Here is a 27916-nt window from a genome sequence, read left to right as displayed (position 1 = left end):
CTGACTGGCTGGGATTTCCCCAGGACAGGTTTGGGAACCCCTGCTGTAGCTAAATGCCATAAAAAATGGCTGCTAACCCAAAATTTGTTTCTTGAGTTAGTACATTGGCCTCTTAGCAATCAATCAGTCAAGGTTTTCAAGAGGGTACAGTCTGAAAAAGTGACCTTGATCATACCTGTTTTTGGCTCAAGTACTCCATCCCTCTGGCCACATCTGCTGCAAAGTGCAGGAGTTGCTGGGAAGACAGTGTGGAGGCAGTGCTGTTGGCAATGGCAAATGCCGGGTCTGTCTCTAATACTCTGCTTTTTCGTAGGAAGTCCAGCAGATTTCCATGAGGAGCATACTCAATAGCAAGGTACAAATATCCTATAAACAAAAAAGAAAATGTCATGCACCTGGATTACAAAAATATAAAATGATTTTAAACTAAATTTCACACAGGACTTATATGCAATCTGCCAGCACTATAGACTGAAAGGTTGTATTAGAAGATGCCCTTCTCTGACCAGTTATGTATAATCTGTGATAAGTATCCTCATTCTGACACCATCTAAGAACCAAATTGGGTATTATATACCCTTGTTCGGATTATGCCAATGCTGTTTTGGTAAGTTTACTGGGCTTAACCATTAAGGCTGTATAAATTGTTCAAAACCATATTATCATGGCACTATGGAGCTATATTGGTTACCTATTCAATATAGGATTCACTACAAAATCCTATCAATGATTTTAAAGTCTGTTAGGGGATTTGTTGCTCCAACTGTTTCCTGGTTATTGATGTGGTACTGTTAGGCTGTTACGCACCTGCTTGCATGCTTTTTTTTTTTGTTAGAACTTTATTTTGCTTGTGATGCAAAAATACAGTATACCTTGGGTGGGGTGTTAGGAGGGAGAGTGAGTGACTGAACAGTCAGGTGGTATGATGGATGGTATAGAATAGGTTTTATGTCTTCTGAGGGAATGTAAAGGTATGATTGGCAGAGCAAAAATAAGCAAAAGAGCATCACTGAATGGCTAATTTATCCCCACTGATGTCATCTTCAGTTTTTCTTTGTTAATGATGTTGACCATAGGGACCATATTCTGACTTCAGCTGTTTAACTGCCTACATAGCATTGTAAAAGGAGGGCTGGTATTACATGCTTCTTTTATTGTTCCTTTTGTTTAAGTCATTTGCAAGACTGCTTCACGGAACAGAACATTTTTAGTGTTAACACTTATTGTATGGAATAGTTTACCTCAAGGTGTTTGAAAATTTCCAATTGTGCTACTTTGTGCAAAAGATTGAAGGCCTTTTTATCTGAGAAGATGTTTATTGAATCTTAATTATGCCATTGAATGTGTAGATTTTAGGTTTTTGCAGTTTATATATTTTTTGGTTTTATTTTATTTGTTGTATTATTTAATTTATTATTATTAATGTTTCATGTAACTCACCCAGAAGATTGTGGATTGACAAGCTATAAACGGTTCAAATAAATAAATCAACAAACATAAGTAAATAATTTTGTTCTTTTAATCTGATGTTAGCTAATTACTTCACAGTAGGGAATGTTATTAGTTTACAGGTTTGGAAGATATTTTCACAAGGCATCATTAATACTTCTATCATTTTGCAGTAGGGACAATTCCAGTAATACCTTTGAGTAAATGGGCATCAATTCAATTAGCATTTACTCAATTTCCCCTATTAATTAACAGTAACATTTATTTATTTATTTATTTATTTATTCATTCATTCAAAGAAAATAATTGTGTTTTAATTTTGATACAGATTTAGGAATAGATGGCTACATATGCTAATTGAGTACAGTGGGCAAAGCATTATTTTTCAGCAGGCAGCAAGATATTTATGTCACTCAGTTTCACAGCTCTTATGCTATAAAAAATAGGTAGTGGCACTCCTCTGATATAAAGATAAACTTTAACAAGTGACAGGCTTATTACCCAGAGGTTGTTGGGTTTGAAATGCTCTATGAACTCTTTTTGTGTTAGTCAAGTTCCTTTTGGAAGATGATGCTTGAGCAGAAACAGAGTTTTTTTTAATTAGAATCAGAGACAATGAGGGTGGATGGAGACCACTTGCCCATTCAAGGATGACTTCTGTGCTATCACCACTGTTATTCGATCTGTGAACTTTTCTCTCCACCCCAACACCCCCATCATTAAAACTCTTTTATGTCTACCCTGCACTGACTTAATTTCTGTTACTATTTTGGCTTTCACAGCCGCTGTTGGAAGTCTGTTCCAAGTGATCATCAACTTAGGGACATAGGGCTTGATTCTGAACCAGCTTCATGACCAGATTATGATAAACATGTGTGCAACAGATAAGTAGCCAGGCTGAATATACAGAGAGTGCAGTCACCATGCTGGCACTATCTGTTTAGTTTAGGCCTGCTATTATAAGGTCTAAACTGTCAGCTCAATATTTAAACTCCATGGTTGGAGTTTCTCTTATACACTGGCTGCAGCATTTAACTTGGGTTTTAGCGCCAGTCACTATCTGGATAGTGGTGCTGAAAATCAAATATAGAGACACCAAGTGCCATTAGGTATCAGTGATATTCAGCACCACTATGTATTGGGTCTAGGTCCCTGCCTATGCAGCTGTAATACAGAACTTGGTTGGACAACCTCCTGCAAGAACAGAGTCCAGTGCAGGGTGAACTTTAGCCTGAATTTGTTCAACAGCTGGAACTTGTTTCTGGACTACTTAGCTGATGACATGATTGCACAATCACTGTGCCCTAAACTTCTTGTGCAGAGACCAGCTTGACCCCACCATTCTGGTGCCTGGGTTCGGGGACTTTCCTGAATTCCAAAAACTGCATCTTCAGTGATGTAAAATGTGGTCCGAATGTTCAGAACAAAGGGAGGTGCTTATCCTATCTTCCAAGATAAGGCCTCTACTAGAATTTGTAAAAGGCCTCTTTGACGATTTGTGTTTGCATTCAAACTAAATTATCGTCAGTACAGGTTTCTACCAGCCAACCAATCTGATGCTGCACTGCTGAGACCTTCCAGGGCTAATCTGAATCCAGCTGTTCACCTGGTGTGCTGCACTGACATCGTGTGCTACCCTCATCTACATTCAGGTTGTATGCCAGCTTTGTTATTGCTAAAGGGTAACCACAAGAGGCCTGAAAGCAGGGCCTGAACCAGGGTTTGTGACTGTTTATTCTGACTAATTTTCTGATAAGAACCTCTGTCCTTTCACTCCTTCTTGAGCTACCTCGCATTTGCACATAATTTGTAATTATTCATGTTTACACTTTGGTTGTTTTACCTGCTTGTAAATAAATAGCCTTTATTTTTATAATTGGCCTGGTTCCTTCTTGTAAGTATAATTTAGGAGTTAAGAATTCAAATCTGCTTGAGTGGGGGGAACGTAAGTAAGTAAATAAATAAATGTAGCGTGCTAACCAAAAATATTCTATTGCACACTTTTACATTTCTCATTGCTTGTCATCACTAGGAAGTAGTAGCCTGTAGCTTCTCTGCTACAGGTACCTGGATAACTATCCAGTTAACTTAGAACAGTCTTTTTGTCTTGGAAGAGAGCACAAGATAAAGGAGATGGAGAAATGAGGAAATGAAAAGTACAAAGATGCCAAGTTCCCCAATTCCAGAAGGAAGATTTTAGGCTAGTCCTGGATATCTGATAATCCTATTTTGATGAATTATGGAGAACTGATTTCAGTGGATAGAATCAAGGACTACATATACCACATTGTTGGATGTAAGTTCAAAGTCAGGACTGACCAAAAAGTCTCCTAACTTGGCAGCTCTGGTGGAAAGAAGAGCTCAAAAGGGAACTGGGAGCTGGGTGTTAGGGAAAAAACACAAGAAGGATTGGTGACTGACAGATGTGAAGAGAGAACATGCAGGGTAGTGGGAAATAGGGAAAGAGAGAATGGAAGACTGGAAAGAGAGCAACTAGAAAGAATCCTGGGAATGCTGGAGTGTCTGTGTTGTGGGGGTGAAAGAGAGATGGAGGGCTGGGATATAGAGAACAGCCATAGAGTTGCGAGGCTGGAAGATTAGGAGTGGGGTGGGGATGGTGAAGAGGCAGGGAGAGGGAGAGAGAGCAAGAGATAAGAAGGGCTGGAGGGAGATCTCAGAAGGGGAAAGAGGCAGGGAAAGGTAAGAAACAAATATGAAGAAAGAGAAATGTGGATAAATGGAAGAGAACAACAGTTGGTAATGAAGGGTAGAGAGAGTTGGAGAAAAAAGATGGCAATAAATTAAAGAAAAATATCTGAGTGACACGGGAGAGAGAGATTAAAAAAAGGAAAACACAAGGATGAAATAAAAAATGGAAAAGATAACAGGAAATTAAATTAGAATATCTGTACTTTATTATTTTTTTAAAGTATTTATACCACAAATAGTAAAAAATTAGTATCATCTAAAGACAGACAAAATGAAATCACAGAAAAACTGAGGAGGAAAAAAACCCCTTTAATAACCTAAGTACAGAAAAATAAAACACATTAGGGGCATAATTAAATTGGGTAACCGAAAAAATGTGTTATTTTACCACTTGAGCTATTTCAGCACAGGTCTCATTTTACGCAATTAGACCTAGGGCCCTGTTTACTAAGCCGCACTAGAGACATGCTAGCATTTTTAGTGCTTGCTAACCATTAGCACCTGATAACTGTGTAGGTGCCCACAATAGTGGTGTAGCCAGACCTAACATTTTGGGTGGGCCCAGAGCTAATATGGGTGGGCACTGTATATATAGGTATGAGTAGTGTTTCTTGCTACAAAATAATGCATTAGAATGCACTTGATGATGGATTAAAAAGTAGTATGCCCAACATCTGCCCTGCATCAATATATGGAAAAAACTATATTTTTAAATATGGTTACATTATCCCACATCTTAAACTTGACCAGGCATAAGTCTACTATAATGGCAAATATCTCAACACACATGACAGGATCCTACAGTATAATTACAGCAATGATATTATCCTTCTAACTTTGCTTCCCTACCCCTCCATCCAGCCCCGTAGCCCGGCATCAGCCCTTCTCTTCTCTACCCTACCCCCCCCCCACCCAAAGCCCAGCATCAGCCCTTCCCTTCCCCATCATCCATCCCATTGCTATGCATCAGCCCCACCCTAACCCCCACCCCTCCCTGTAGTCTAGCGTCAGTCCTGTCCTATCCCCTACCCATCCCCCATAGTCTGGCATCCCCCCCAACCCTGAAGCACACCAGCATTAAATATAAAGCTTTTTGTTTTTTAATGTCCTGGGCACTGCAGAGGCCACCCCCATCCAGGAACCTGTCTACAGTGCCGTAGCGAGGGCTAATGACACCCGGGGCGGGTTGCCGCTGCGCACCCTCCCCCCGGGTGCAGCATGGCACGACCCCCCCTCTGCGGCGCACCCCCCCCTCTGGAGCGAACCCCCCCGACCGCATTCTTACCTGCGGGAGGGCCGATCCGCCCCGAGTGCACGTCACTCGGAGCTGCGTCGGCCCCGCTGGTTCCCTGCTCTCTCTGCCCCGGAACAGGAAGTAACCTGTTCCAGGGCAGAGGGAGCAGGGAATCAGCGGGGCCGGCACCCCCCGAGCATGTGCACCCAGGGCGGACCGCCCCTCCCCCCCCCCTTCCTATGCCACTGCCTGCCTACATTAAATCTAAAGGTTTTTTTAATTTTAAACCTGGGCACTTCAGAGACCATCCCCACCCCAAAACCCACCAACATAAAATTAAAAAAAAAAAAGATTTGTTTGTTTTTTTTAACCTGTGCAATGAGCCTACCCCAACATTATTGGTGGGTTTCTGGGTGGGGTTGGGCTCTTCACTGGCTAGGGAAAAAAGATTAAATATACCTTTTTTCCCCTAGGCAGTGAAGAGCCCATCCCCACCCAGAAGTCCACCACCAACATTACACTCACAAAAAAACCAGACAAAAACTACAGGCAGGGCAATACGGGTAAGAGAGAAACATAAATGGGGGGGGGGGGGGGGTTCTCCTGTACTCTGCAAAATACAAAACTAAAAAAAAAAAATACAAATTTTAAATTTTTTAAAAAGTTACATTTTCACAAAGCAGGCACATCTCAATCTTTAAAAAATATTAAATAAAAATATTTTTTCTTTTCTACCTTTGTTGTCTGAGCACTTTATTTTTCTGATTGGGCTAGTCCCACTCTCTTCCACTTTCCATGTGTCAGTCTTCTAAATTCTTTTCCAGCTTGGCTTTTCCATTTCTTTTCGTCATCCTTTCCCATTCAATCACCAAGTCCCACTCATCTTCTGCTCTGTTCCCCTTCCCCCCACACCCCTCGTCACATCCATCTTCTGCTCCTTCTCCCTCCCTCCACCCACACTCTCTAGTCTCATTCATCTTCTGCTCCCTGTCCCTCCCCGTCCCACTCATCTTCTTCTCTGTTCCCCTTCTCCCACACCCCTAGTTGCATCCATCTTCTGTTCCTATGCCCTCCCACACCCTCTAGTCCCATCCATCTTCTGCTCCTTCTCCCTCCCTCTACCCACACACTCTAGTCCCATCCATCTTCTGCTCCCTCTCCCTTCTCTCACACCCCCTAGTACCATTCATCTTCTGCTCCCTCCCCTCACACCCCCTAGTCCCATCCATCTTGTGCTCCTTCTCCATCTCTCTCTCTTACTCTCCCCCCCGCCCCAGTGGTCTCATTTTTTTACCCTTCGCCAGCCGGTCTCGCCCCTGTCTCTGTCTTGCTTTCCTTCCAGCACCCCCCCCCCCTGCCACCACAGCACTGGAGTCTTCCGGTTCTTTCTCTCCTTCCAGCCCCGTGGCGCCCGGTATTGCCCCCCCCCCAGTTTTCCAATCCCTTGAGTCGCCAGCAACTTCAGTGAGAAAGCAGTACACACACTGCTTTAGACCTACCCCGGAAGCCCTTCTCTCTCCTACACTATGTTACTATCCTGCTTATTTTCGAAGGAGAAGGGCGCCCATCTTCTGACACAAATTGGGAGATGGGCGCCCTTCTCTCAGGTGCGGTCAAATCGGCATAATCGAAAGCCGATTTTGGCTGCCCTCAACTGCTGTCTATCGCAGGAGCGGCGAAAGTTTAAGGGGGCATGTCGGAGGCATAGCGAAGTCGGGACGGGGGCGTGGGTGCCCTCGGCCAATAATGGAAAAAAAAAGGGCGGCCCTGACGAGCATTTGGCCGACTTGACTTGGTCTATTTATTTTCAGGACCAAGCCTCAAAAAGAAGTCAGTTTCATTTAACTGGGAATTATTATTATTATTTGTTACATTTGTATCCCACATTTTCCCACCTTTTGCAGGCTCAATGTGGCTTACATATAACCATTAACGGCGTTAGCCAATTACGGTCTGAAGAAATACATGGTAAGAATGAATACCAAGTGATATTGTGGTAGAATAAGGTACATGTATGGTAGGTACAGTTGGGGGAACTTAGAGAGGAAAAGGGGAAGAAGAGTCAGGTAATGTTCGTTACAGTCTTTGGTTGCATTGTGTCGCAAGTGAACAGGTATTTTTATGTTGGGTTGGTGGGGTATGCTCTTCTGAACAGGTCTGTCTTTAGTGCTTTCTGAAAATTTAGGTGGTCGAGCGTAGTTTTTACTGCTTTTGGCAATGCGTTCCATAGTTGTGCGCTTAGGTAGGAAAGGCTGGTTGCATAGGTGAATTTTTTTTTATTACTATTACATTTGTTTTGTATTTGAGTCCTTTGCTGCTTGGGTAGTGGAGGTTTAGGTATGATCGTGCAGATTTTGTGGTGTTTCTGGTTGGCAGGTCAATGAGGTCTGTCATGTATCCCGGTGCCTCGCAGTAAATAATTTTATGAACAGTCGTGCAGATTTTGAAAGTGATATGTTCTTTGATTGGTAGCCAGTGCAATTTTTCTCTGAGTGGTTTGGCGCTGTCAAAACGTGTTTTTCCAAATATAAGCCTGGCTGCTGTGGTCTGAAGTTTCTTTATGATTTGATCCTTGCATCCTGCATAGATTCCATTACAGTAATCTGTGTGGCGTAGTACCATGGACTGTACCAGGTTACGAAATATTTCCCTCGGGAAGAATGGTTTTATGCGTTTGAGTTTCCACATTGAGAGAAACATTTTCTTTATGGTGGATTTCGCTTGGGTCTCTAGTGATAGGTTACGGTCGTTTGTTACTCCGAGAATTTTCAGGCTGTCTGAGACAGGGAGGGTGTATCCTAGGGTGTTAACGTTTTTGGGTTTGTATGTATTGTATTGGGATGAGATGATGAGACAATGTGTTTTTTCTGTATTGAGTTTTAGTTGGAATGCATTTGCCCATGAGTTCATGATGTTTAAGCTTAGCTTGATTTTGTTGGTGATTTCCGACAGATCATGTTTGTATGGTATGTATAATGTAACATCATCAGCGTAGATAAATGGGTTGAGGCCTTGGGTGGATAGGGTCTTGGCTAGTGGAGTCATCATGAGGTTGAAAAGGATCGGTGATAGTGGTGATCCTTGCGGTACTCCGCAGCCTGGTTTTCACGGTGTTGATATGTTTGTTTTTTATTTCACTTGATATGTTCTTGTGGTTAGAAAACCCTTAATCCAGTTGAGAGTGCCACCACTGATTCTGAAGTATTCTAGAAGTCTTAGCATAATAGTAAATGTAGTAATTAAAAAGAAAATTAGTAAATCAGTAATTAAGAAGAAAAACAGTAAATCAGTGGTTAGCATGGGATACATATTTCTGAAACAAAAGAGTTTTCAATTTTTTCCTAAAAAGAATATAGGACTGAGATGATTTAAATATAGGTGAAATCATAGTCCACATTCTTGCTGCTTGAAATGCCCACCCTAATTCAAAGAAATTTAATCTCTTTTTACCTTTTGGTGATGGAAAAGAGTAACCTACAGTATCAGTATGTCTTGTTCTCAAAGCATAATTGAATATAAAATGTGGATATAGATAGTCTGGTGCCAAGCTATGTAAAAGTTTAAAGAAAAAACACGCCAGTCTGAAATAAATTCTAGCCTCAATAGGCAACCAGTGTAATGATAGATAACTGGAAGTGATCCTATCAAACTTAGACAGTCCGAAAATCATTCAAACTGCTGTAATCTGTATCGTTTGCAGTCTTCTCACCAAATTTTTACTACATCCTAAATATACCAGATTACAATAATCCAATTGAGAAACTAAGAGAGATTGAACTAGTATTCTGAAATGATCTTGTTCGAAATAATTCAAATTTTTCATAAGGAAAAAACATTTCCTTGTTAATGAGGAGACCTGTTTTCCCATGGTTAGAGCACTATCAATAAACACTCCTAACAATGTAATAACTATAGAAAATGTAAAGGTAACTTGGTTAATAGTGACAGATTTTGGAATATTTTCTGGATGCATGTCAAAACAAATAAATTTTGTTTTCTCAGTGTTCAATTTTAACTTATGATCAAACATCCAATTATTTATTAATGACATGCATTGTTGAATTAAACTAGAATCTATTAAAGAAATAGAATCAAAAGGTATCAAAACTGAAATGTCGTCTGCATAAATATAGTGAACAAATTTCTTGTTATATAACAACAAAAGTAAAGATCATACAAAAATATTGAAAAGCAGTGAAGACAGTGGAGAGCCTTGAGAGACTCCACAGTTATTACTCCAGGAAGAAGATAGGCCATCCTTTGTTTTGATTGTATAAGAGTGAATCAAAACATCTTAAACCAATTCTGCACTTTTCCAACAATTCCAATATTTTCAAGTAACTGCAGCAGAATTTCAAGGTCCACCAGGTCAAATGCCACCGAAAGATCAAATTGCGACAATACTGCACACTTTCCTTCACTCAGCAGACCTCTGACTTTATCAATCAGTGAACCCACTACTGTTTCTGTACTATGAAAACATCGAAATCCCAACTGAGAAGAACATAAAATTGAATTATTTTCTAAGTACTGTGTTAATTGTTGAGCAACAAGACCCTCCATCAGTTTAGGATAGATAGGAATTGAAGCTATAGGTCTATAATTCGAGTTATTATTAGCAGGCAATTTTGAGTCTTTCAGTAGTGGAGTAATAATTATTTGACTCAATGTTTTGGGAAAGATGCCTAGGGACAATTGTTCTTGAATCCAGTCATTTAGAGCTAATTGGAAGAAAGGTGGTGATGCTTTTATTAAATAAGGATGACAACTATCCAAAAGACAATAAGGAGCATTATTTATGAAACAGACTAATAAAATCATTCCAATTTATAGGGAGAAAATCGCTCCAAATTCTGTCACCTAGAGTCCCTTCAGAAGTAAACAATAAGGGATCATCCTGTAATTCAAATTTATGGCTGGAAAATCCTATTTGTAGATTTTTGACCTTACTTTGGTTTGGAGATGGTAATAAATCATCATTTTGAGAACGTACCTTGATTAGAGAATTAATTATCTGAAATAATTGCCTTGAATTAGGATGTTCTTTACCAATTAGAGTGAAATTTTTTCCTAGCCATTTTTAAAGTTGATTTATAATGGTGAATGCTTTTCCTCCAGTTTTCCTTTGATTGGGCAGTTTTTAACTTATACCATTTACATTCCCATTTTCTATAAATACATTTTAGTTTCCTTAATTCTGGTGTATACCATTTGTCACTTTGACTTACTAACCTTGCTTTCGTATGAAGGGGAGCTATATTGTCTAAAATATAAGTACTAACCTGGGTCCATTCATTAATATAATTATGATTATTCTGAGAGCAAAATGTTGACACTTGATTCCAGAAATTACAAGGTTCAATTTTACTCCTAAAAATAGAAACGATTGAGGTTTTGAAAAACCCTTACATTTTCCCCAATAGATTTTAAATGAGCAAAGTTAGTGATCTGACCACAATGATTGTTTCTAATTTATATCCATTAGTGTTTAATATGTTTTAATGAATTTAAGGTAGTATCAGAAAAGGAAATAATATCCAACTGATTACCCTTCTCGTGTGTTGCTAAAGCAGCGGGTTTAGAATAATTTAAAGAAAACAAAAATGAGTAAAAATCAGTTATGTGTTTATCTTTTATTTGTTCTAAATGTAAATTGAGATCACCTAATAGTAAATTGTAAGAATTAATAATAGAATTCTTTAGCTACAAAGTTATTTAAAAAAAGGACAAGCTTTGGGCCAATTACCAGGAGGGCAGTAACATAGGATACAATCTAAAGTATTAGTTAATGTAGAATCTTTCAACTGACAAGAGAAGATTTCAAGATAGAAGGAAGTAAATGCATCAACTAAGGTTACTTCTAATGTGGTTTTATATATCATTGCTATTCCACCTCCCTTCTTCCCACTTCTTGATAAAGATAATACTTTGTAACCCGCTGGACAAATTTCTTTAATGCGAGGGTCTCAGTTAAGAATAGACATTCAGGTTGATGATCATTGAGCCAATCTTTAAGTAGGCAGATTTTATTGCCTGCTGAACGAATATTTATATAATAGCAAGAAAGTGATGAATAAGAGTAATTAGTTTCAAATTTTACACGGTTAATATATCTAAGATTAGACTTGTTATGTGTAACGTTTCTAGTCCCTATTTTTTTATGACGTTGAGCTTTACTGTGTCTAAGAGAAGATTGAAGTGGATCAATAGCAAATTGTAATTGAGTATGAGAATTAGTAGAACTAATCAAAAGCTCAGAGTCTACTTGTATAGATAGGTCTTAACAATTGAGGAATGAATGGCTGTTCAAACAAGCTTAGAGTGTGGCCATTTATCAATATGCTTTTAAAAAGAATGAGATATATTTGAACCCAGTGAACCCACACCATCATAAGGGTAAGATGCCCAACTAAAACAAACTATAAAATAAGACCACATCTTAATCAACAAACAGACTAAGACACTGCAAAGTTGTGTATGCTACTAGCGTCGCTAAGCTCCACAGGATAATCCCTCAACATCTGATAGCTTAAATTAGGCAGAACTTGCTGCCACACCTCGGTAGTTAAGATTATAGCAACAGCTGGAGTTGCTAAAAACCAAGTAGAAAACTTGTCTTTCGGAGCTTGCTCCCACGCTTCAGTGATAACAAAATAGCAGTGGTGTCACTAGTATAATCAAACATCAGGATAAAGTGGTAGATTCAGGCTGGATTTTAAAGGCTGTAGCATCTAACGTGAGCACAAACTGGGCGGAGCTTGCTCCCACACCTTGGTAGTTAAGATTATAGAAGCAGCTGGAGTTGCTAAAATCGAAGTAGAAAACTTGTCTGGTGGCGCTTGCTCCCACGCCTCAGTGATAAATTAGCAGCAGTGTGACTAGTATAATCAAATGCAGTTGAGAATTGAGAGTGTATGTAGTCTCCAGCTGATCAAATACATCTGAGCACAAAGAAGCAGCAGGCAAGGCTTTCACATAGTGGCTTAGTTGAAGATAGGCAAACACCTCAGTAGGAGCCAAAAGAAATTCCTCTCATAAAGCTGAGGCCTTCATACGGCCATTATTATCTAGTAATTGAATGAGATATTTAATGCCACAATGTTCCCAGGTCACAAAGGATGGCAAGTTGAGTCCAGGGAGGAAGGCTCCATTTTTCCAAATAGGTAGTGGAGATGCCCACTAAGCGGTGATGTAAAAGCGACAGATTCGCTTCCAGACCTGTCATAAGGGTTTATAGAGAATATATGAACTCACTGTGGAGATGGAGTGAAGTGACACAGCATGTATATATGCACTAAAATGTTCATGTTCTAATAAGGAAAGCTCAATAGAGATAGCAAAATAAACATATGGATAAAGGTGAACCAGTTGATGTAGTGTATCTAGATTTTCAGAAATGCTTTTTTGGTAAAGTTCATCATGAAAGACTCCTGAGAAAATTAAAGAGTCATTGGATAGGAGGCAAGGTTCTGGTGTGTCTGGAGACTGAAGATGAAAAAAGAAGAAAGTTGCCCAATATGGACTAGAGTCAATAAATGGCGCTCAAATAGACAGCACCACAAAAAATCTGCATGGAGCGCTATTCTATAAATGGTGCTCTGAGTTGGGGGTCATTTATAGCAGTGTTTCCCAAGCCAGTCCTGGAGTACCTTTTGCCAGTCAGGTTTTCAGGAGATCCACAATGAATATTCATGAAAGAAATTTGCATACAATGGAAGCAGTGTATGCAAATCAAGTTCATATATATTCATTGTGAATATCCTGAAAACATGACTGGCAAGGGTGTACTCCAGGGCCAGCTTGGGAAACACTGGTTTATAGAATAGCACTTAAGAGCCAATTATTCTGCACCAAACTTTGGGGGCAAGAATTTATACCAACTGAAACTTGGTTTAAATCCTGGCGCGGAAATTAGGTATTCAGGAATACTGTGCGCATCTGTATTGAATGCCCCTGACCCGCCCATGCTCCTCCCATGGACACACCACCTTCTGAATAGCACACTATCCCCAGGATTCTATATAGCGTGCCTAGCGTTCCGTGCCAAAATCCAAACGTATTCTATAACAGCGCATGTAACTTAACTTTAGGCGCTTGCATACCAACTAAGCCTATTCTAAATACCACATCTAAATCTAGGTTCAGCTTGTAGAATATGCTTAGGCGGAAATGTTTTCCTCGCGGATTTTTTCAGGCACCATGCATGGAATCTGGCCCTATAAGATTTGCGTGTGGATCTTTATAGAGTAGCGCTTAGCAAGATGCATGCACAAATCCAAATTGTTGCCAGTTAATGCCAATTGTTAGCACACAATTATTGGTGCTAATTGGCTCATTAGTCAGTTTAGTTGCACACACATCTCAGAATAGCGCACAATATTGCATGTGTATATTTGCCCACCATTTATAGAATCTGGGTAACATAGTAGATGACGGCAGAAAAAGACCTGCACAGTCCATCCAGTCTGCCCAAGAAATGTGCCACTTTTTTGTGTATACCTTACCTTGATTTGTACCTGTCTTTTTCAGGGCACAGACCGTATAAGTCTGCCCAGCACTATCCCCGCCTCCCAACCACCAGCCCGACCTCCCACTACCGGCTCTGCTATCCAATCTTGGCTAAGCTCCTGAGGATAATCTCGGCTAAGCTCCTGACCCAGGAGTCCATAAAAGCCCAGAGGAGAGAAGAAGAGAAAAGAAATTCAGAGGAGAAATTCAAACACTGGGCCTATTGGGTACCAAGAAGAGTGCCTAGGAATTCATACTTCTCCCCCTCTATTGGTATCACTTATCAATAATAGCCTCAGTTGTGTTTCTTACTACTTATGCTGCAATCCTCTTTTGATCCTTCTGATCCATATAGCTACAGTATTGGCTGGTCTCTAATCTGCTGTTTGTTTTAAAGATTCTAAAAAAAAGTTGTAAATCTTCAGTTATCCTCTTTTCGAGAAAGCATAAATACACTGTACTCTAGGCAGGCAGGTTTTTGAACTTACCATTGCACAGAATCCCTCCTAAATGATGAGTGAGTTACATCTTATCACTGAATTTAAAACTACTTCTGTTATCTCCCTTGAGCCGAATGCAGCCTTTGATCTGGTAGATCCTCAATTTTTATTGCAGCAGCTACCATATCTGGGTATCAGGAATACTGTTCTCCCGTGGTTTTCCAGCAACTTTTCTGGCCAAACATATGCAGTCCATTTGGGGTCATCTAGTTCAGAAACCCATACACTTCCCCTGGGGGTCCCTTAAGGTACCATTCTGGCCTTGGCCTTATTTAATCTCTTTTTAGTTCCACTTGCTACTGTTGTGCAGAGTCTTGAGTTAAGCAGCCTACTTTCTTGCAGATGATATTCAACTCATTTGTACCATTGACCAGAATTCTCCAGGCTTCATTCCCTATTGAATTCCAGCCTTAAAAAGATCACAAGTGGCTGGCTCAGCATGGATCTCTCAGCATCCTCCACTGCCCACTATCTCACCTACATTAAATAATTGTCCAATTCCCCTTCATGATTGTACTACTGTCTTCGGATTTAAAATAGATTGTCATCTCACTTTTGAGTCCCAAATTTCTTCTATTGTGAAATCATCATGCTTGGCTCTCAGGCAGTTATGCTCCATAAAACCCTACTTTAATTTCTCCAATTTAAAAACCCTTGCCTTTGGTTTAACACTTAGCAGACTTGACGTCTTTAATTCCCTATATCATAGTCTCCCTCAGCACCCTAAACACCATTTACAGTAACTTCAACATGCCACGGTGAGTCTCCTTACTGGAAGAAAAAAATCTGGCCACATATCACTGACTCTCCAAAAACTCCATTGGCACTAACTACCGTATTCAATATAAAATCCTTCTTGGTCCATAGGGCACTCCAGATAGGTTTACCATTATATTTATCTAGTACGCTCGCTCACTCCAGCCAATTCTTCACGTACCACAAGGTCACTCTACATGGATCGATTGGTTCTCCCATCTACCTTTACTCCTCTCTTACAGAACCCCATTACTGGAATTCCCTTCCTCTGGAGATGAGAGATAAACTGAATTGCAATACATTTAAAAGTGCTTTAAATACCTACTGCATTATGCTGGTGAATGGTGCACTGTAGTGTCTTCGGATAACCTACTACTACTACTACTAATCATTTCTATAGCGCTACTAGACATACGCAGCGCTGTACACATTATATGCAGGTACTTTCTCTGTCCCTAGAGGGCTCACACTCTAAGTGTTGTACTTGGAGTCAATGGAGGATTAAGTGACTTGCCCAAGGTCACAAGGAGCTGCAGTGGGAATTGAACCCTGGTTGCCAGGGTCAAAGCCCACTGCACTAACCATTAGGCTACTCCTCCAAATGAAAACTACAATTCTATGCATGAAATGAGGAAAATGCCAGGACTCGATCAGTCCCTTCATGATGACCTGGGAATGAGATGATGACCCAAATATCTCACTCAAATTATGCAACCAGGAGATACTGCTTCACTAACGCCCAGTGGCGTACCAAGGGGGGGTGGGGGCGGTCTGCCCCGGGTGCACGGCGCTGGGGCCAGTCTATGCTGGTAATGTTCCCTCTCCTTTTTGGCTACCCTGTTCCCTTCTTTTCTCAATGATTATTTTATTTCCTTTCTACTCTGAATTTTTCTGTTGTACTGTATAGTTTAAAGGGTGGTATATCAAGAAATACATTAGCTAAGTAAAGGTTAGAGAGGGAAGAAGAATGTCCCAGAAGAGGAAAGATCTAACCTAGTTCTGTTTTTTTTCCTCCCTGCTTTTCTGCTGTAAAACTGCTACTGATCCTGATACAATTGATGTTTTGCTTTGAAGAAACATTTGCAAGACTTTTAATATATCTTGTCTTGGAGTGGAGGAATAGCCTAGTGGTTAGTGCAGCGGACTTTGATCCTGGGGAACTGAGTTCAATTCCCACTGCAGCTCCTTGTGACTGTGGGCAAGTCACTTAACCCTTCATTGCCCCAGGTACAAAATAAGTACCAGTATATATGTAAACCACTTTGAATGTAGTTGCAAAATACCACAGAAAGGCAGTATATCATTTCCCTTTCCCTTAAGTGTCTCTTCAAACTCACAATGGGACAGTGACATGGAGAATCCTTCCCCCCCCCCCATCGGATAATCCCTGTATACAGTCCATGTGATTTGGACCTAGAATTAAGTGAGCATCTAGTATATAATTAGCACCAACAGAGGCTACACCAAAAACATATATTACCTCCTTTTATTCTAGCTAATATAGATGAAGAATTCATATTTAAATGATTTATCCACAGAGCGCAGAACATTTCTGTCTCTTACTTCAACCTGAGTAGCAAGGAGAGGGAGAAAACCACAGATCAAGTGAAACCTATGGCAGCATGGTAGACAGGTACAAATGGACAGACTATTTGGGACACATAATCCTTTTCTGCTGACATTATCTCTGTTTCTATTATAGATTTACACTGCACAGTAAGACCCTCTGGCTAGTGTTACCAACAGCATTGCATTGGGATAACCAGCTGAGGTTTTCAGTGTAGGTAATAAATCAATCCAGTTGCCACAGAAAATTATGAAGATGATTAGTTTACATGTAAGCATCGGGATATTTATTTGATATTATGTGTTTATTTTCCCAGGGCAATAATTTAAGGTAATATTGATGAAATGACGAAAACAAAGAGTACATATTCCTACCCCGGTGCTCACAAGCTCCTAAGAGATTTATGATATTTGGATGGTGCCCGAGTTTGCAAAGAACTTCCAGTTCACCAGCAAAGTCCCTGTGATCATCTTTGGATGCGTACTCTGAAATGGCAACAACAACAACAAAATACTATCAGGTTTGATAGGCCCTAAGATTGTTGCGACAGGGATTGTACTACACAGACTTCATCACAATCATAAACCAACATGTCAATATTACTGATAGGAACTTTAGATTTGTCTAGTTATGGATCAACTAAATCAATATTGATTAATGTGTTTTTACCATAAATTCACAATACATTTATTAATTTAAAGGAAACAATACAGTTCTACATTTGATATTGTTTTTAGGGCTTAATGGCTGCATACACATGTTAGTTGTATGTACTATCATTATCCCCCAGATTCTATATAGGGCACCCAAATTTGGATGCCGATATGTGGGCACCAATTCAAGATGTGTGCCCAATTAAATTGGCTAAGAAGCCAATTAGGGCCAATAATTGGGTGCTAATTGGCACATATTAAGCTGGTTAATAAACATAAACAGAATCAGCACTAATTTGGAATTGTGCACACATTGTGCTATGCACTATTCTTTAACAATGCATGCCCTAATCCCATAGCACAGAACCCAAAAGAGAGCGTGGCCATGGGAGGTGCATGGGCGGGTCGGGCATTCCTAAAATTTGCACGAAGTGTTATAGAATATTGGGGATGGGCACTCAAATTGGGTGCCGGGAATTACACCTGGTTTCAGCAGGCACAAGTCCTGACGCCTAAATTTGGGTGCCAAAATCAGCATGCAATATTATTCTATAATGGGCGTGCATCGTTGAGTGTCCATTATAGTATAGCATTCAGCGCCGATTTTTTTCGGTGCCGAGTTTTGAGACACTATTTATAGAATTTTCTTCTATACGCTCGTTCTCATTCAAATCATGGCCATTCAAATGTCTTCACAGTCTTTGACCCAGTTTTCAATATCATTTTAAAAAATTCACCGAGGGAAGGGAACTCTCCAAACTCACTCCATGTCTGTCCTCCACCTCACCCCCCCCCAAAAAAAACCTTTAGTATCTTATTCTTCTTCCTTCCCTCCCTTCTCACTACCTTACCACTGGTGTAACAATAGGGCCTATGACGCCTGGCCCACACTGGTTGCTACGTCTCCTGACCAGGTCCTCGCTTGTGGCTTGCATCAGTCCTTACTCCTTTTGGCTTCTGGCTAGTCCTGATTGCTACTTTTCCTAACCCACTTGTCACTTGCAGCCCACACTGGCCACTATTCCTCCTGGTACTGTTGAGCAGCAGCATGTTCTGTCCAAATCCTCCTTCTTAAAACAGAGAGGCTCATAGGCTGGTGGTGATTCCATTATCAGCATCACAGAGACTCACATACCTTTAATGGGGATGACTTGAACAAATTATACCACTTTTGGCAGCAATAGTGAAGCTAGGCTGCCTTGCTTCTCATACCAGCCTTAACCACTATTGCCCTTACTATCAGGTGACCAGCCCATCGGGGTATGCAAAAATCGTCCAACAGGCCAATCTGCCCTTGCAATAATTTATTCACCATGGCCTTCTTTCTAGTATTGAATTGGGTGCATCATCCCTTACTGTATATTGGCACACACAGCTTTGTCAATATAAATATATTCTATTATTATTGTATAGCTGAACAGAAGTAGGAATGGGCAATACAGTACAGTACAAGCCACGGATTTTCTAGTATACTGATTTATAGGGTGGTGAGGAGCAGGGCCGTACTGAGGGATGTGTGTAAGAGGGAAAATTCAGCAAATGGCGCCTAAAGATAGACATAAAAAAATAATACTTAATGCTATTCTATAAATGGTGCTCAAAGTTAGGTGCCATATATAGAATAGTGGTAAGCACCGGGAACCACGACTACATTTAGATGCGACCATTTATACCAACGAAACCATGGTGTAAATCCCCATGCCTAAATTAGTCACAGATTCCCCTTATTCTATAAAAGTGCACATACATTTTGGGAATGCCCCTGATCCGCCCATGCCCCTCCCTTAGCTGTGCCCCCTTTTTGGAGCCACATGTAAATATATGCATTTAATTGTTAATTAATGCCAAGTAGCACCAATGATTGGTAGCTCCCAATTATTGGCGCTAATTGGCTCATTATTCAATTAAATTGTATATGCATATTGGGTGTGTGCCTAAATTTGTATGTGAAATTTAAAGCATCATTTATAGAATTAGGGGATGGTGTGGTTGTACAGGGAGCAAGTGAGGCGGACTTCAATTATTGGTCACAGTGTTGAGAGGTTGGATGGGAGTGCCAAGAGGAATGTCACACAAGAAGTGATTCCATGGAGGGGGATAGTTGAAACTTCCAAAATATGCAAATCCTATCCTGCCAAGCTAAACAAAATTCAGGATGAAGCCAGAAAATTTAATGAGCTAGAGGAGAGACAACAGAGAACAGATCTGGAAAAGCAACAAACCTCACTCACCTTTCATTCTTTTAATGGCTGCGTCCATCCGTAACCCATCCTTTTTGATTCGAGCTTTAAGAACTTGCCCAAAATTCCCTTCTCCGATCACATCTTGAAATTTGATGTCACTCCAATCCAGAACTGGGTAAACAATGGGATCAGGGCTGTTTTTTGCTTTCTTTAGAAGCGGTAACATGCCTGAGTTAAACTGCACAGCTGGCTCCTCCCTCTGGAAGGATAAAGGCCTTTAAGTATGAGCACAGTACAAAACCCCAGCAACTGAACTATATGTTCCATAATTTAAATGGGATATGGTTTATTTCGACTTGCTAAACCACCCTTCCCATAGGCATCAAAGGGCATTGTACAATTAACAAAATCTATATAATTTAATAAGCAGAAAAGAACACCAAATATAATAGGAAAGAGCACTGATACATGCATGCAAGAAGAGAAAATAAAAATTGCATGCAGCCATATCCATATGAAGGGTTGATTTCAACTACCGATGGGTCAATGGACCCGGGCTACGCTGCTATCGAACCCTGCAGCAGGTCCAAAGGCAGCTTGGAACAGACAGGTTTTGAGGGCTGAATGGAATTTAGGGTAGGACAATTCCAAACATACCAATGATGGCAAAGTGTTCCAAAGAGATGGGGCAATACAAAAAAATGCAGAATGTCTTGTTGATTCCAGATGGGCATTCCTTGGAGATGGAATGCACAACTGATGGTCATTCAGAAATCGAAGCAATGTAGGTGCTTGCAAGTCTCTAGACATTCTGGGCATAAAGGCTAATATTGCATGCATCACAGTTATAGGGGAAATTACCAAAATTACCTCATTCTTCAATAAACATTGAGTGTTACTGCAGATGGCGGTTTAACCCCCCCTTTGCTTTATTTCCCTCCTAACAACTACATGGGATTAAAAAGCTGGGAGAAAATTTCTGCACTGAAAAGTGGAGACCTGCATTCTCAACTCTACTGTTCTGCTCTCAAATCTCTGGTTACCCAGGGATTCCTGCTTTGCTAAAGCACTTTTCAGAAGAAGAGAAGCATGCTATCTCAAGTTAAAATGTTTCTTCAGAGAGAGACATTTCTGTCTTTTGGAATATGGGGGTTGCTCCAAAAGACATATGAGAAGAGATATGAATGCCTGAATATGTATACCCTACAGAAAAAAAAGGGACAGGAGAGATATGACACAAATGTTTAATAATTGACAGTATAAATTTTTTTCAGAAACAGAGTAGTGGTAGTACTAAAAGACAAATAGAGGTTATAGGGAGGAAGACAGGAGAAATATCAGGAATATTTTTTTTTACAGAGAGGGAAGTGGATGCCTGGAATACCCTCTGACTGGAGGTGGTGGGAGCAAAAATGATAGAATTCAAAAATGGGTGACATAAACACAGAGGATACCTACATAGGAACAGGAATGAATCAGAGCAAAAAAGGCATAACAGAGTGGCAGGTACAACTCTAACCACCTAATTGGGCAGGCTAAATCGAACATACAGGTCTTCATCTGCCATCATTTACAATATTACTATATATTACTATGGAGGTTATGTTCAAAGGTAGTTCTATGTTCACCAGCATCCGATGTACATATAACTCCCCTAATCTGTGATTTTTGGCCCCTATATTGAGCAGGGACTGTCTCTTCATGTTCAAGTGTACAGCGGTGCGTATGTCTAGTAGCGCTATAGAAATGATAAGTAGTAGTAGTAGGATAGTGTCAAAATGGTCTGGGATTACAGCCCATGTGGAACCACATGGTATCTGGATAGTGCTGCCATATAGCATTATGAAAATGGGTCCATTATTGGCTTAATCCAGATAATCGAGGACAGCAAAATAGCTATCCTATGTTAATCGGATAGTTATCCAGATAGCAGCAATATCTAGCAGCCCAATCTTGATAACAGCAGTGGTCAGTAGCATACCTGGATATTCAGGTATGTTTAAACGTTGGGGGTCAGCGTTTATAAGAAACACAATCCACATAGTTCAAATATTGACCCATCTCTTTTTGATACATTTCTGCCATCAACCTTACTCTTCTCCTCCCTGTCTGCAAATAGATGGGCAAAACCTCTGTTATAAAGCCCTGTTTACAGATTGTTCAGAAGCTTTCTAGTTTAAAATGAAACACATGATTAAGCCAATACCAGACCCCTCTACATTATCCTGTTGTTACAGTACCTTATGATCTAAACTCAGTCTTTAATGTGGATACTGTGATCCATATTCAGGTTTCTCCACTCCCCCAAAAGTACCCTAAGATGACTACTGAAACTCTTCCTGTAAAGAAAAAGGTAGCTTTAAACAAAAATACCTCCTCCATTCAGAAACTCCCACACCTGAAAACGTACCACTCCATTTTGGAAAGCCTGGACCATCCTGCGTTGAAAGTGTGCTCGCTTGAACTGCAGCATGATCAGAAACGCTAGCAGTATTGTCAGGCAGGTCATTCCCGCAGAGCCCAGGATAGCAATGAGCAGCATGCTCCCATCCCTCGCTTCCTGTGGTGCTGGGGAGGAGAGAAAGAAATCCCTTTACACCACTTATAGTACAATAGGAACAAAGAAGCTATGTTGTCCCATTTTCTGCCACTCCTGCTGCACTAATATTTCCCATGGCTGTACTCCCATTGCAATCACTCTGATGCATCTCTAAACACTTGCATGAAACAGATGAGTGTGACACAAGAAAAAATACAGGGCTGATAATCGAATGGAATTATAAGTTCAGTGGCAGCTGGTAAATGCAATTTTTAAAGGAACTAGGAAGGCAATTCTATAAAGAGTCACTTTTACTTATGTGCATAGAAGGTGCCTATTGGGAACTGTCATGCCCCTCACCTGTTTTCTGAAGTTTCCTAGGGTCCAGAAGCCTTCCGTGTCTGAGGAATCTTTTCTGTTTCCTAGAATTTGGCACTTCGGGGATGATACTCAGAGTGATTTAAGCAGGCTGGAGAGGTTCTGGCCCACTTAAATCACCTGTCCCTGCCTAACTGCCAATATACAGCAACACTAAACTGGACAGTGCCGCTGAATATCGCCTTTGACCAGCCAAAAAAAAAGTGGGCTGGTCAGAGGTGGGGCAGGGGGCATGTTGGGGAAGAGCTGGGGCTTATGCTGGTGCAGGTGATATTCAGCTGAAGCTCACATAAGCTTAAGTGGGTGAATTTAGGACAGCTCAAAAACTGTCTGGTACCCAAATAAGTTGTTTTTTAAATTTTTTAAAAATTGAAATCCCCTGAGTCCAAATGCGTCACATCCCCTCCCTTTCCCCCTTCCATCCTGTAGCCACAAGCCACTCCCCTCCGCAAATGCCACCCATCCCCCCAACCCACCCACCCCCCCCACCCCCCCGGAGTCCATGTAGACCCCTTCTCGGGCCTACCTTAATCCCTGGTGGTCCAGTGGTGGTCATTGGGGGCATGAGCTGAGCCCCCTTGATCCTTCCCCTTGCAGCACAAGAGGTCATGGCAGCCATTTTGCAAAGGTACAGCAAGGGGCAGGAGTGAGGGGGCTCTGCTCCTGCCCCCAATGACCACCACTGGACCACTAGGAAATTAAGGTAGGCCTGGGGGAGAGGCCCTGCATGATCTCCAGGGAGGGGGAAAGATGAGATGGGGACTGGTGACATTTTCAGTGGCTTGTGGCCATGGGTTGGGAGGGGGAGAGGGAGGATGTGCAATGCATTGGGGGCTTGGGGGGGATTTCAATTTAAAAAAAAAATTTTTTAAACAACTTAGGCAGTTCCGGCCCGATATTCAGCCAGGGCTGCATAACTCTTATGCGGGCTTGGTTGAATATTGGCCAGACCCGCATAAGCTGCAGCAGCCTGCCTGCCCCAAATTGGTCCCCGATATTCAGTGCCAGTGCTTGGACATTTGGTCGACAATGATCAGCGTTTAAAAAAATGCTGACCACCGCCGGCTGAATATTGGGGGGGGGGGGGGTTGTTCTTTATAGCCGTGCCTAGGTATTTAAGGAAGTTCCATACACTCAACCAGTGCCTCAGCAACAAACTTCCTGGTGTCTTACTGACTTTTGTGTTCCTGCCCTGCCTTGCTCCAGTATTCCTGCCAAGCCGTTTCTGCCTTGCCTTATTCCAATGTTCCTGACAATCTGTTCCTGCCCAGCCTTGTTCCAGTGTTCCTGCCAGTCTGTTTCTGCCTTGCCTTGTTCCAGTGTTCCTGCCAGGCTGTTCCTGCCTTGCCTTGTTCCCTGTCAGTCTGTTCCTGCTCTGCCTTGTTCTAGTGTTCCTGCTTGCCTGTTCCTGACTTTGCTTGTTTGCAGCTTGCCTAGATTTTTGGTCTGTTCTAGACCTGTCTGTCTGCTTCTGGGCTTTGCCTTTGACCCTTCTAAGTTGGGTTTGCTGCAGTGTCCTCTACAGTGTCCTGGACTTTGTTAAGCATCTGTGTCAGTAGTCATCGCCAAATACCTATGCTGTGCTTGTGTCACACATGTGGAGCCAACCGGGCTATGGCCCAAGGGCTCACTTTCCTTGTAACATGACAGTTTGCTGAGGCCATGAGCTCAACTGACAAGCCACCTCTCCAGTTTCTCCAGGACATCTCCCAAGTAGTCCAGCAACAACAGACTCAACTTCAACAGCTTATGGGAACCCTTTTTTTGTTTTACTGCATTGGATCCCCTTAGAAGCCAGAATTCTCTACAGACCTTACTCTCTGATATTTAAGATCCTTTATGGCATAGTGCCAAAGTATATGCTTCAGCTTATCCTCCAAATCCTAGAGGTATTTCATCCATGAAAGTGATGTCCTCTTTATTTTCTTATCAAGCTGCTAGTGTTTGGTCAACTCTACCTAATGAGATAAGATTCTTATCTAGCTATGCTATTTTTAAAAAAAGGTATCAAAACTGTCCTGTTTCAAAAATATCTCCTTCTAAGACAGCATTAGGTTTGCTATTAGTGTGTCTTTTTTCTTGTATTACTCTGTAATTTCCTATTAGAACCACTGACAGGAATTAGTGGAATATAAAAGGCATAACCCTAACTTTAAAAATGCCTTTATAAGGTTGCCCTCATTGGGGGTAAATTTATAAAGGCATTGTCACATGTAAATGGCTATTTTGCTCATATAAAATACCACTTAAATACCATGTAAAAACAAGAACACACAAACTTTTATATGACCCAGTTGTAAGTGTATTCAGGGGCGGGTTTTGAGTGGAGTACAGGTGCAATCTTGATTTACATACATATTTTATAAAATAGAAATGATCACGTGTACTTTATGCACAGATATTTATGCCTCCTGATCTTGTGTAAATGTCTACAACCTCAATTTAGCTGCATTTTCTGCAGCTCTTGTACTAGTATTTTATAAAGCTACCTAGGTGTTTATATCTAATATAATAATTCGCACCTCTAATGTTCTGAAGCTGACTCCGTGGCAGCGTGGCAGTGAAGCCGTGTAGTGTTCCTGGGGTTCGTAATTGCCCTGGCCTCGAGGGAAGTCTGTATAGTTGCCAGCCCTGCCCCCCCTCTCCGACTTCCATGCCCCCGCGCCTCCCTTCCTCCCTCTCTCTCTCTGCCCTCCAAGCACGACCTGGCCACCGGCAGCCTTCCTAAGTGCTGGCTGTATTTTAAAAATTCTTACCTTGGGGTGCAGCATCCACAGTGAAGGCGAGCGGCACTTTAAACTGCCTTCATGTCTCAACTGTACCTCTGGTCCCGCCCTTCCGGAAACAGGAAATGAGGGCGGGACCAAAGGCAGAGCTGAGACATGAAGGCAGTTTGAAGCGCCGCACCCCAAGGTAAGAATTTTTAAAATACAGCCAGCATTTAGGAAGGCGAGGGGCTGCCGGAGGACAGGTCATGCTTAGAGGGCAGAGACAGAGAGGGAGGGAGGGAGGCGCGGAGGCATGGAAGTCGGAAGAGAGGGGGGGCATGGACCTCAGAGGGAGGGGAGGTCCTGCAAGTCGAAGGGGAGGGGAGGGGGTGTGGAACTCAAACGAGAATGGGGGGGCATGGAACTCGGAGTGGAGAGAGGGGGTCCTGGAACTCGAAGGGGAGGGGGTCCTGGAACTCAAAGGGGAGGGAGGGGGGGAACAACCTTGCTAGCGCCCGTTTCATTTCTTTCAAAATCGGGCTTTTTTTACTAGTGTCTTCATAAAGTAGGTCCAAAATAAGCTCTTTCTTACACTTACAATCTAGGTGACCGGTTATAAAATTACCTTCTCCATGTACAGCTAGAGGAGCCTTTTAAACTAAACCACATACCTTTACACATAGAAGCTGATTATCGCTGCTATAAGTATAGCTAATAATGGTCACTGTTGCCCATGTACACTCAGCTGTAGCCAGTGGTGTGCTGGTAAATTTTTAACAACTGGCTCTCTCTCCGGGTATAGCCAGCCCTGCAATTACAAGGGCGGCCTCGCAAGACTCCAGTGGAAGTCTCGACAGCCATTTTTGAAGAGCAATGCGGCAGCGGAAGGGTCAGTGCCGGCAGCAAGCAGGAAAGACTGGGGATTTTTCCTGCCCCGAAGAATCCACTAGACCACCAGGGTGGCTACCTTCAGGTATGTGCTGGGACCCTGCGGCTCGGGGGGAGGAGAGGCAAACCAGCTCAGTTTAGATGAGGCTTTTTTGAGCCCTGTAGAACACATTGCTCCCCCACAGCCAGGAAGCAGCTTAGCAGCAGTTCTGCATTCTGCCGAGGTGTCCCAGCAGAAGACAGACCTCGGGGTACAAGAGGAGCAGACCACAGTGATGTCAGATCTTACTCTTGAGGAAGATCAGGCATTGCAAGGTGCAACCAGAGTCCTTGGACAGGAAACTTCGAGTAGCTTGTTGAGAGTTAAGAACCAGGCTGTTTCAGATTCTGAAAGTTGGGCTATGGTGAGACTAGCCATCATGACACTGGAGTCACTATGGGATGTCATAAATGTCATGAATTCTTCTGTACTGGCAGCTACTAAGCAAAATGTTAAAGATATAATGGCTATTTCTGATGCTTTTCTTGTTCAAGCCCAGGTCTCCAGTCAGTAGCTCTCAGAATTGGATTCTTTAAAGACTTAAGGTACATACTATGGAGAGTTTAGGAGCAACTGCTCTTAAGGTACAAAATTGATTGGAACATCTGTAAAATCAAATTAGGAAACACAGTTTGAGACTGTTAAACTTTCCTAAGCCTAAAAATGGCTGCCAAAACATCCAGCAGTGGCCTCGTGAGACTTCCACTTAAGTCTTGCGAGGCCACCAGTGGAAGTGTTGGCAGCCATTTTAAAGAAGATGCGGCAACAGAAGGGTCAGCACCGAGATACACGGATTAGGCATAAGGCTTTCCCTTCCTGCCTCTTCGATCTAGGCTACAAGCCTTAGGTGCCACCTTTGTGTTAAGATTTTCTTGTGCATGTGTTGCTGTTTTTGAGGGTAAGTAATTTCAGGTTTTCAACCCCAGACAACTTGGTGATTTTCTAAGGGTTTAATGTTATTATGTAAACAATTATGTTGCTGTTTGACAAGCTTGAGAGGGTATCTTGGAGGGGTGAGAGCTGACCTTTCAGTTGTATTAGTCAAGTAATTTTTTTTCTTTATTGGATCCAGTTTTTTAAGTTGTGGACAAAATTATGTCTGGTTTTTTCTTTATATATATATATTTTTTTCTATCCATATCTAGATAGATAGATAGATATTTTTTCCATTGTAGTTTTGCTAGGATTTTTATGTAACCCAAAAAGTATAGTTCTACTATTGTATTATATATTGAAATATTAATAAATAAAATAATACAATGACTGCCACAGCCAAAAATGGACCTAGCAAATTTTACTCTGATATTTAAAAAGAAGTACTAGCTACAAACAATTATTTGCTTGGTCTTGAGTCTTTTACTTTCTGTTTTGATCTTATTTAATTTGTAACCTGCTTAACCATTAACATAGCTCAAAGCGAGGAACAACCAGAAAAAGAATATATAAAATAATCAAGGTCAAGGAATACTTCACCTTACAAAGCAAATAAAAATATAATCACATGATCAGTAAACTAAAACAGAAAAAAAGAAAGAAAAAATAAGCATGAAGTACATTTGTTATAAATTATACAATTTCTTAAATAAGCAAGGGCCTTGTTTACTAAGCTGTGCTGTAGGCACGCTAACTTTTTAGTACGTGTTAAAAATTTGCATGCAGTAACACTAGAGACACCCATAGAAATATAATGGATGTCTCTATCATTAACATGCGCTAAGTTTTAGTACGCATTAAAATATTAGCGTGCCTACAGCGCGGCTTAGTAAACAGGGCCCCAAGTTTCCAAGGACCATGTTTACTAAGC

At 41.3% G+C, this 27916-nt stretch overlaps 1 protein-coding gene across 3 annotated transcripts in view; it reads right to left on the bottom strand.

Annotated features, from left to right (window-relative positions):
* Positions 1–27916, bottom strand: part of TEK (TEK receptor tyrosine kinase) — a 218417-nt gene that overhangs the window by 54406 nt on the left and 136095 nt on the right. For all 3 annotated transcript variants that reach the window (XM_030194174.1, XM_030194175.1, XM_030194176.1), the window contains 4 exons: positions 21970–22127; positions 19608–19818; positions 17098–17208; positions 176–366 (listed from right to left, as the gene is read on the bottom strand). In XM_030194174.1, the coding sequence (XP_030050034.1) occupies positions 176–366; positions 17098–17208; positions 19608–19818; positions 21970–22127 (671 nt within the window). The remainder of the gene's footprint in view (positions 1–175; positions 367–17097; positions 17209–19607; positions 19819–21969; positions 22128–27916) is intronic.

This window comes from Microcaecilia unicolor, chromosome 2, assembly GCF_901765095.1.
Source record: "Microcaecilia unicolor chromosome 2, aMicUni1.1, whole genome shotgun sequence".
Lineage (NCBI taxonomy): Eukaryota > Metazoa > Chordata > Amphibia > Gymnophiona > Siphonopidae > Microcaecilia > Microcaecilia unicolor.
This window is presented reverse-complemented; position numbering and strand designations above follow the sequence as displayed.